This window comes from Apis dorsata, unplaced genomic scaffold, assembly GCF_000469605.1.
Source record: "Apis dorsata unplaced genomic scaffold, Apis dorsata 1.3 scaffold_883, whole genome shotgun sequence".
Lineage (NCBI taxonomy): Eukaryota > Metazoa > Arthropoda > Insecta > Hymenoptera > Apidae > Apis > Apis dorsata.
In genome coordinates this window covers 115,173-126,928 of record NW_006263999.1, presented here as the reverse complement: position 1 = coordinate 126,928, position 11,756 = coordinate 115,173, and the positions used below count along the sequence as shown (strand labels likewise).

Below are 11,756 nucleotides of genomic sequence, written 5' to 3'. Positions count from 1 at the left end.
TCTCTCTCTCTCTCTCTCTCTCTCTCTCTCTCTCTCTCTCTCTTTCTCTCTCTCTCTTTCTTTTATAATATTGAAAAATTATTATATTAAATTATATTATATATAAATATTAAATTATATTAGAGAAATTGTTTTCTTCGTAATTTCTTATACACATAAAACATTCTTTAATTATACAGAATGAAAAAAATACTTTGATTATTACTAGATTCGATTGCAATAATCTAAATAACAAAAAATGATATTCTATTTAAACAAAAAAAATGAAAATGATATTTTATTCATCGAGATTTATCCTCAAAATTTTTATAGTTGCTTCTTGTACATTGTCTAATTTATAAAAAAAAAAAATTATATCGATATTAATAGTAATTTTTGAGTAGATTTTAAATCTTCATATGGAACACTATATAATTGAATATTATTGAAAAATTATTTCTTTATCTAACATATATACTATTTCATAATATTTCTTTGTAAAATCCTTTATCAATTAAAAAAATATTTATTTATAATTATCTACTTTAAAATTTATTTTCCCATTATTTTATATGGAACATTTTAGCATATTTAAAATATTATTTTTTCATTTAATATATATCAAAGAAAAATTGATTCGCATTGATTACTGTATCGATTAAAAAAATAAAAATATTTATAATTATCTATTTTAATAATTTATTTTTTCCTCTCTATACAATTATCGCTTCTCAAAAGAAAATTTCATCTTTAGGTTTGATTCTCGATTTAACAATCAATTCAATTTCTGCTTAGAAATCATTCAAAAAATCAAGCCATTCGTGATGACATTCACCGTGAGATTCTCTTTTCCGTGATATGTCAGAAGGAATAAACAATTTAATCGTTTTTTTCTCCTCTTTCTTCTTATTCAATAGTTATTTTTCCATCGAAAAGATTACATGCGATTACTCCTCTCCGAAATTAAATCTTACTGTACTTATGCACACATCGATCATTCATTTGCTTGTAACATTATGAGTTATGAAACGCATAATAAATATATAATAATAATAATAATAATAATAATAATAATAATAATATATACGTGTATAGTGATGTAATTTCTGAATATAATAACAGATTTTAATATATCAATATTAATTGGTGATACTAGATTGTTAAGTTCACGATATTAATTTCTTATTAAATATATTATAATATGTGAAAATAATGTGATAATTCGATGAGGATTTAGTAAATTTTTAATGTTTTATTTTACAAATAAATTATTATAACTATTATAATTTTACTTAATATTTCAGATATAAATATTTAAGTACAAAAACTGGAAAATAAGAGACAATAGTTAATAGAGAAAAGAACGATAATGTGAAATTTCATTTATTTTTTACCGTTTTTTGAAAAATCACTATATTAAATAATTAAAATTTGGCTTTAGTTTAATCCCTATGTATTCCTCTTTTATATTTAAGAACTTCAAATAAAAGCAATAAAAATCCTTTTCATTATAATTTTTGAATTATACATAATAAAGAGATAATTATACGGAATAAGTAATATTAAAATTTTATAATATTTATTTGAATAAGATAAAATTAATAAGTTATATTAATAAATGAAATGATTATTCCATCTAATAATAACGATAAAATTTACCTCTTAAAATTTTATTTTAAATAATTAGTTACTTTGAATCATTTAAAAAAAAATTTAACTAATTTGAAAATAAAAAAGAAGTTAAAATTTGTAATTATTTTGAAAAAATTTATAATATTTTATGCGGTATATTCACAGGTATCATCGTAATGATTACATCATATGATAAATTTGAAAGTGTCAAATACGTAATCACAAGATACGCAACATACTATACTTTAAATAATATAATATAATAATTTTCTTTCATATAATATTCAATGCGTACAATTGTTATAAAAAAAAAATCATCTGATTGCCCTTGAAAAATTATACTGTATCATTCTTCTGAATCAATAATATTGTAAAGTTTCTAGTTTATTTAAATATTTATCTAACTTTATTTGCAATATGAACAATTCAGAAATAAAGATTGAAAAATCAATTTCAAAATTAAAGAAAAATTCTTCATTAAACTAATAATTTTCATAAAACCAATATTTATAATTTTATTTTTCATCAAAGAAAAGTAATTATAAATGAGTAGTAACTATTTTGATTATAATTTTTTTTCTTTGTCATATGAAAAATGATTGAGCTTTCTTATTTACCTAATATTATTTATGAAAATTATCAATTCTTCAAGTAGAGAAAATTAAAATTTTAGTGACATTCAAAAGAATATACATATATATGCGAAATCATGATGACTTGTAATAGTACTGCTGAATACGAACAACCCTTTCGCAATCGAAACGTTAGGTTTTCATGACATACACGTCGTAAATCGTCAACAAGAGAGACATTCCTGCATAATCAACAGGAAAAAGTGTAAGACCGTTGACATTTAAGCGATAATCACATTCAATTAATTACAAATTCATTTTATTTTTACATAATAATTATAACTAAATCATAAAATTTTGTCTTTTCATTTTATATTTGATTCTACTTTTTAAAAAGAATTTTATGAAAATCTTATGATTAAATTACGAATATTTATATTATATATAATATATAGTATATATAATATACTATATAATATTATATATACTATATATTATATATAATATTTATACAAATTATACAAATTCAAATTTTTATGATGAATATTGTAAAAATAGAGCATAAATAAACATTTCAATTCATTTTTCAATTGTATAATATATTTTAGATATTTTGTGTCTTTTCATGTATCTTGTATTAAAGTAAATTTTTATACATTCAAATTTTTCATAAATCCATATCTACTTTACTATTTTATGCAATTTATTTATGATCATAATAATTGCATTTATTAATATCAATTAGAAAATAATAAACAAAAAATCTTACATTTATTATTATTTTTTTTATTTTAATTTTACATTCAATTTACAGGGCCGAAAGAATTCAACTATAGAGGGCACAACTACTTCTACAGCGGACATATTCCCGCTCATGCAAATCAAAGGGTGGATTGGTTGGATGCTAGAAACATTTGCAGAGAATATTGTATGGATCTTGTTTCAATGGAAACGCAAGATGAAAATAATTTAATCTTCAGACTTATTCAACAAAGTAAGCGATTTAAATTTTCGAAATATTTTAAAAAAATTTATCAAAATTTTTGACTATTTTATAGTAATAAAATTATGTAACTTGTTAGATTTCTTCAAATATTTTTAGAAAAAAAAAAATCTTTTATAGATAATTATTTTAACGAAATTCTTGTATAAATTCACAAGAAATATGAAAAAAATATAAAAACTATATTTATTTCAAATTATCATCTAACTAATAATCTCTCACGTAGAATTGATGATTAAAATTCACGCAAAAGAAAAAAGAAAAAAAAAGAATACAAATGAAAAAAAAATTGTTTCAAAATTATTCAAATCTTCAAGTTAAAATTTTTTCTTTCGAAAAAAAATCAATTCGTGGAACAAAAAATTTTTGCCTTGTATTTAATTATTCATGAGGGAAAACGAGGCCTTCCATTCAATTGAAGAGAATAATCACAAGAAGAAATGATTCATTAATGTATGATGCACAGGCACGTTTCGTGAACGGCTGACGCGTGATCACAAAATGCTTTTACTTAGGTTTCGTGCAAGCTCAATGTATATCCCGATTGTATCGTAATTAACTCCTGGTCTTTTTTTTTTTATTCTCACTTCTTCATATAATTTTCATTTCGTAACATTCGTTTCACGCATATTTGCAATATTATTAAGAAATTATTAAGAAAGAGATTGATATATATAGAAATGAATTTCTACATATTCTTTTTATGATGTTTTTATCAATGTTCTATAGAATAATAATTTGATATGAAATTAAAACTTATTAAATATTAATAACTTATTAAATAACTTAGAATTTAGAAAGTTTTTGTTTTATTAACAAATTTATTATTATGCAACAAAACTTATCAATATAAATAATATGAAAATCTTTAAAAAAAATAAATATCGATTTTCTCAATGCATATTGATAATTTAAATTATATCTTTTTAATTTCTTCTTTATTAGCAATAAAATATAAAATATAAAAATATAAAATTGCCTTTTTTTATGTATATACAATTTATATTATTATCAATTTTAATTATTTATTTTTAAAAAAATAATTATTATATAATTGAAACATGAATACATGTACTTATAATAAATAAAATTTAATATATACTAGTATATATTAAATTGACAGAAAAATTTTGTCCTTGTGTAACATATAAAGAAATAATTCTTAAATAATTAGATTAATAGATAACTTTTTTATATAATTTCATTGTTTAATAAATATTTACTAAATATATTTTGTCATGAAAAGAATCACATTTCATAAAAATTTAAAAAAAAATATTTAATAAAATATATTTATTTATTTTCCATCATGATGTGAGAAATTTTTATAAAAAAAATTTTAGATTTATAATTTATGACAAAAATATTATCATTAAAAAAATATATACTCTTTGAAATATAGCATTAAAGATTAAATTATAAAAATAATTTTATTGAATAAACAAATAAATTGTATTCTAAATATTCAAAAAAAATGAATTCAAATGATGAAATTTTATTAAAAAAAAGTAAAATAAGATCCTAGATTCATAACTGTTGAATTATCATCTTTCATATATAAAGAAAATTCTTGAAACTTCTTACATCATTGCATATGTAAAATAGTAACAAAAAAAAACTTGTATATAATTGTATAGTTTTCAAAAAATAAAGAAATCGCATTCTATAAATATTTTTTTAAACTTAAACAATACTTAACGAAATCATCTAATATGACTTAAATTTTACATATTAACTATAAAATGCATATGAAAACAAATTCATTTCATCAATGTCTTAGAGTTTAGAAAGTTTTACAGCTGAGATAAAATCAAAGGCAACAGAAACATAGAAGCAGGTTCGTGAACAATTTATTACCTGGTATAACTTTAGCCAACTAGATAATATAGAAATTTCGAAACAAATGATCCATTGCCGACGATGCTTCGAGTTCATGTTAAGTGGCTTGTAACATTACGTCTTCAGCCGTAGTATTTCTTCACAACTGAAGAAAGTGAAAGACCAATCAGTAGTTTTATAGTTGGTTATTACAAGAACAATATTATGGAAATAAATTTTGATCGAATACTTCAAAAAACTAGAATCAATATTAGAATCAATATTATCACATAAAACTATTTTATAATTAAATATTATAATCTGTTTAATATTATAATCTTATTATTATAATTATTTTGGAATATATAATATATAATATTTGATAAAAAAACTTAAAAACATCTTAAAAAAACAAAAACGAAGAATTTATTAATTTTGCAATTAATTATTAATTATAAATAATTTTGAAATAATTCAAAGAATTTTCAATAAAATATCGATTTTATATAATAAAAAATAAAAAAAACAAAAATATAATATTTTTTTACGAATATAATTCTATAATTAAAAAATCCTATTTTTAAAAATTCAAAACTTTGTTAAATAAAAAATAATTATTGATCATATTATATAATTTAATTAAATTAATTATTATTATTATTAAATTAATTAATTATTATCTATGACTATTAATATAATATATAAATATATATATAAATTTCACAAATTTTTATTGATTATAATCAATAAAAATTTGTGAAATTTATATATATATTTATATATTATATTAATAGTCATAGATAATAATTAATTAATTTAATAATAATAATAATTAATTTAATTAAATTAATTATTATTATTATTAAATTAATTAATTATTATCTATGACTATTAATATAATATATAAATATATATATAAATTTCACAAATTTTTATTGATTATAATCAATCATTATTAAAATAATATTATGAAGTATAATTATAAATAAGAAATTTTTTTATTGAATCAAATATTTAAAAAAAAAGAAATTTAAAATTATTATAATTATCTATTATTAAGAATATCTATTATTAAGAAATATTGAAATCGAATGAAAAGATTATACAATTAAGTAGTTTTATAGTATTTTAATAAATAAAAAAATTCATTTTATGCATATAATATATCTATATAAATTTATCTGTAGCTGATTTGCAAACAAGTAATTGCTTTTGTAAATAGAGATACAATTTTCATTCGTTGTTGAGAAATTAGAATTTCCACATTAATAAGCCAACGACAGAATCTTCAAGGCGAAACGAAGGATTTTTTAAGTGGGTTGAGGCTGAAGAATCTCATCTTTTTATATACATACACAATCACGGAATTACATCACGGAACGCATTAATCATTTCTAGTATATGAATGATGTATATGAATGACGTATATGAATGTGTGTTATCATAGAATAATATGATCTGAAAATTGCTTGACATTTCTATAAAATAAAAATATGCTTTATTTTTTTGAAAGTTTTAAAATTCTCTATTGCATAATAGAAATATAAATTTTATATCAAATACTTTTTTCATATTGAATATTCATTTTTGAATATTTTAATAATAAATTTTCATAAAATTATTGAAAGAAAAGAAATAAATTTTCACTAAATCGAAAATGATAAAATAATGCAAAATAAAAAATTTTTATATAAAAAATTTATATAATACATATTTTTTACAATTTTAAATCAATTTTATTATATCAAAATAAATTATTATTATATACATATATATTTTATAATATAAAATTTTTATTTTTCTGTGTTTATTATAATAAAAACTTATTTGTATAATTTTTAAATATTTATTATATTTTAAAATTATTATTTATTTTATAATATTATTTTATTATAATATATATTTATTTTATTATAATATATTTTATTATCAAACTAAAAACTACATTATTTTATTATTTATTTATTTTATACATGCATAATAATTTATATATTATATAATTTAAAAATTATAACTACTACATTAATAAATTATTTTCTGCTTATCATAGATGATGTTCCTTATATTTGGACTTCTGGACGTCTTTGTGATTTCAAAGGTTGTGAAAATCGTCGTGACCTTGAACCTAAAGCTCTTTATGGATGGTTCTGGTCGGCCAACAGAAAGAAAATGTCACCAACAAATCAAATCCCTGAAGGTTGGTCTTTCAATCCATGGTCTCAAACTGGTCACAAGAAAGTTAGACAACCTGATAACGCTGAATTTGATATAAATGGCACTAGCGAATCTTGCATGTCTGTTCTTAACAATGTTTATAAAGATGGAATCAGTTGGCACGATGTGGCTTGTTATCACCAGAAACCATTTGTTTGTGAAGATTCCGAAGAACTTTTGAACTATGTGGCCAGTACCAATCCCAACATTCGCCTTTAAAGGCCTCGTGAATAAATAATCTATGTCATTAGCACTTGTTTTATCCGTTTCTCTTGCAGTTTAGACGAGACACGAATTAAAAACAGAAAGAAAATAAAAAACAATCGTTAAATATTTTCTAATTAAATTAACTGCCTGTTTAATTTTAAAATATTGTTTCTGTTATATTAATTTACATATTAAAAGTTTAAGTTGAATTTTAAATATTTAGATTTACTAAATGTAAAATGACAAAATAATAATAAAAATAATTAATTATATATATAGTTATTAAAATACACAGTACTTACAATTGAATATATAAAAAAAAGAATATATATAAAAAAAGAATATATAAGTTGCTTTACTGATGTAAAGACAATATTTATTATTTATATAAGATTAATGATTTAAATTACAAAATTTTGTATAAAAAAATTTTTATAAACTTAAATATTATTGAAAAACTATAATCATAATTTTTCAAAAGCATTTAATTATTTTTTTATTACGAAACAAATGTTACAATTATTATATATACATATTATACATATATTAAAAATATTTGTTGAGCAATCATAAATAACATTGGAATGTGTCTCGTCACTGTACTTTTCCTGCACTCATTTTTTAAAGAAATTCAATAATCTTTTATGTTATATTCAATTCGTAATTATGCTATCAATCAATAATAATGTAAAGATATTTATTAATAGATATTTGGCAGACAGATTCTGTACATTTATGAATAAACTTTAATTGTAGGTATTTAAAAAATCCACTTATTTACCAAATCTTATAGATAACGCGTATGAATTAAATGTTGCTAAAAATTTGTTGTTATATATTAACTCATATTATTCATAATATATATATTAATATATATTAACTCATATATATATATATATTAATTCATTTTACTCATAATTTATATAATTTACTCATTTTTTGTTATAGTATTTGATTCAATAATAGTAGATTCAAGTTGATCATATTTTTCATTTTCTTCTTCACTAGAGATAGAATTATTTTGTTTCTTTCTTTTTTTAGTTTTAAACTTATTACGTTTTAATTTCATTTTATATTTACGCTTTCGAGGTAAAGATGTAGGATCTGCAAATGAAATATTTTAAAAAATTATTATTATTATATTATTATAATAAAAAAATTATTATTATATTATTATATTAAAAAAATTATTAAAAAATAATACATATAACTAATTTTATAATAATTTTTTTCTTTATGCAGTAATCTTTCTATTTTGATATTCTTTTTACAATTATAAGTTATAATTATAAATATATGATAAATTAAATAATAAATTGTCTATTTTCTAAAAATTGACATTTATTTTTTTCATGTATAATTCAATATATGAAAAAAATTTAAAAAAAAAATTAATATAATAATAAAATAAAAACATTTTATGTTAAAAGATGATTAAGATATTAATACATACGATCATCAGGAATATTCATTTGTTTTCTCAAAACAATTCGAACTTGTTTATTAATAATTTCTCTACATTGTACATCAAAACCACTTGGTAGCCAGCCTCTTTTTTCATCGCATTTAGTACCAGGTAAAGGATCAGGTAATTTTGCTAACATTTCTTGTATTTCATCCACAAGAACATCACAATACTATAAAAAATCTCATATTTAAAATATAAAATATACAAATAATTCACAAAAATAATAAAATTATAATAAACCTGATAAAACATTTGTCTTGAAGGAGGTATTGTTCCTTCTCGATAGATATACACATTTTCATGTAAATCCTGTTCTTTTTTAGAATTTTGTTCTTGACTTGGAGTTGTATTTTGCACAATTGTTTTCTGTTTTGAAACTGGTGTTGATTTATATGGTAATGTATATTCTGAATAATTTCTTTTACATTTAACAGTTGATGTCAAACCATCTAAGTAAAATAAAAATAACAATAAAATAATGAACAATAAAAGTTATCATATATTATATTATTAATAGTAATATTTGAAAAACTTACGCATAGCTCTCACTCTATAATCTAAAATTTGATATATTCTGGCAAAAATGTCATTTCTTGGATCATATCCTAATTTTACCCATAAGATTTTCCATGGACCATTTACAAAGTAATATGATACTGCAGGTAATAAAATTTTTAATTGCTGAGAAGAAAATTTAGTTTTATACATGATTGCATTTTTTGACCAAATTGGTCGTTCCTCAAAAATTTGACGTATCTGTTCAAAATGTATGTTTTGAATAAATTTGACTTTCATAGCAGTTTCAATGCCTGCTGGTGGTTTAGAAGGAACTTCTGCTGTTGAAAAATCAACAAAATTCAAAAATCCCGCTCGTCTTTTTCTAGTTCTTTCTGGAGATGAATTTACTTCGGTTTTTGGTATATATTGTTGTACTGTGTCCATTCTACTGAATGCAGCTGGTGGTAAAAAATAAGGCACATCATTCTTTAACCAAGAATAATGTGGCATATTACTGGGATAAATTTTATCATATATGCATTCTAATTTCTTTGGATCTTCTTTGCTTTGAGTTATAGGTAAATATTGAAAATCACAAAGATCTGAAAAATTATATTATATATAGACTTTTTAAATACAATATGTACAAATAAATTAAATTCTTTCCATTTTATGTAATATTTACTTGTAAATTTAAATTCTGTTTCAACTTGACCTAAAATTTGTAATTTTGGAAGTTCATAGTCTTTATCTTCTGAAAGATCCTCATATTTATTACGATCAAATGTTGGTGCTATATTTTTTTTACATTTTGATAAATTTACATCATTTATATCTAAAGATAGATCTTCTAATTCTTTGATATTTTCACAATATAAATTTTCATGAGAAGGACCAGGTACAGCATCATCTAATATATTAAAACTGCAACTTTGTACTTGATCAATTAATTTAGTCATAACTTGATCTTGTTGATCTTTATCATTGCATTGAAATGCATTTTGAATTTCTGATAAATTCATTTTATTTACATTATTTTCAGTATTTTTATTATCATTAGTCATAGAATTATTTGTTGGTTGTTTCTTTTTTTGTTTGGCTTCATCTTCTTCTAATTTTTTTATTCTAGATTTTTTAATTTTAACTTTAAGCAAGAAACCATTAGTTTTATGTCTATCAGCACAAGTTGGTTTACAATAAATATCATCTGGTCTAAATCTTAATTCTAAACGTCGATTTGGAGTATTCACTGCCTAAAATATATATATATAATTAATATAATTAATTATATATATATAATATATAATTAAGTAATTAACAATTATAATTATATCATAAATGTTAAAAATTGATATTTTACAACCTTCTCTAAGGAAATAACATACCGTTGATATACTTTGAAGGCCACCTAAAGTTTCTATAGCTCTGTCTGGATTAATGACATTTCCAGGATATTTAACACAGATAAACTTTTTATCAAACCTATGGCCTCCAGGAAGTATTGGTCCCACATACTCATTTTCAGAATGATTATCTTTCTTATCATGATTTTTTTCTGCCTATATGAAATTTACAATGAATTAATTTTTTTATTTTTATTTTTATAAAATATAATGTTTAGGTTACTTAAAAAATAATAATAATAAAATAATAATAAATCTTATTAATAAAATAAGAATCAAACGTAAAATATTAATTTTAATTTAATTTTACATTTTCATCATTATTTCTTTCTGAAATATTACAATAGGAATCATCACTATCAATTTCTTTTTCATAATTATCGACCTTAAAATCTTCATCTTTTTCATTTTGTATTTCAAAATTTTCGTCATTAATATCACTTGATGTACTCATGTCACTTTTTTATATCGAATTCTTTAAGTTATAAATATATGTTTATATCTTTTTAAAAGATAAATTTCTTTTTAATTAATAATATATCAGTACCATAGATACCATAGTAATGAGAATTATTATGACATTAACATAGATTGTATCTATGTAAACTATTAAATTATTCTATATTTTATTATAAAATAAAATTGTATTTTCATTTATCTTTCCTTGGCATATTTTTAAGTTTAATAAACTCATATTATACTTGTATTTATATTTAAATTATTAATAATTATATATTGAAAAATTATTACATTTTAAACATTTTATATCTTATAAAATAATAACGCACAATCTAATGAATATCATGTTCTAATGAATTCACACTCTTATTTTTATTTTTGAGGTTAGATTCACAATGAATTTGATCATTTTAGGTTAGAAATACATCACATGAATTCGAATTCTCTAGATAAACTAGGTAGATTTTAGAAATTTTAAAAATTTAATTTTGAAGAAAAAAACT

At 20.0% G+C, this 11,756-nt stretch overlaps 2 protein-coding genes across 2 annotated transcripts in view; one reads left to right on the top strand and one right to left on the bottom strand.

Annotated features, from left to right (window-relative positions):
* The window catches only part of LOC102672958, a 22,041-nt gene extending 14,510 nt beyond the window's left edge, over positions 1 to 7,531 (top strand). Inside the window, exons 2-3 of the mRNA XM_006623332.2 lie at positions 2,998 to 3,177; positions 7,055 to 7,531. Coding sequence (XP_006623395.2) covers positions 2,998 to 3,177; positions 7,055 to 7,437 — 563 coding nt within the window. The 3' untranslated portion in view covers positions 7,438 to 7,531. The remainder of the gene's footprint in view (positions 1 to 2,997; positions 3,178 to 7,054) is intronic.
* A 358-nt stretch (positions 7,532 to 7,889) lies between these two features.
* Positions 7,890 to 11,358, bottom strand: LOC102672775 (general transcription factor 3C polypeptide 5). The gene is made up of 7 exons (XM_006623331.2): positions 11,105 to 11,358; positions 10,777 to 10,950; positions 10,077 to 10,644; positions 9,430 to 9,993; positions 9,134 to 9,342; positions 8,879 to 9,062; positions 7,890 to 8,529 (listed from the first exon to the last, which is right to left on the bottom strand). Exons 1-7 carry the CDS (start codon positions 11,246 to 11,248, stop codon positions 8,354 to 8,356), a joined length of 2,019 nt encoding a protein of 672 aa, XP_006623394.1. The 5' UTR covers positions 11,249 to 11,358; the 3' UTR covers positions 7,890 to 8,353.
* Between the last annotated feature and the right edge of the window lie 398 nt (positions 11,359 to 11,756).

Excerpts from the sequence above, each read along its gene's own strand:
- LOC102672775 (XM_006623331.2), bottom strand. The coding sequence starts at position 11,248 with ATGAGTACATCAAGTGATATTAATGACGAAAATTTTGAAATACAAAAT. Across the intron at positions 10,645-10,776 it reads GCCTTCAAAGTATATCAACG|GCAGTGAATACTCCAAATCG; the intron begins GTATGTTATTTC and ends TATATATTTTAG. Across the intron at positions 8,530-8,878 it reads AATGAATATTCCTGATGATC|ATCCTACATCTTTACCTCGA; the intron begins GTATGTATTAAT and ends TTTCATTTGCAG.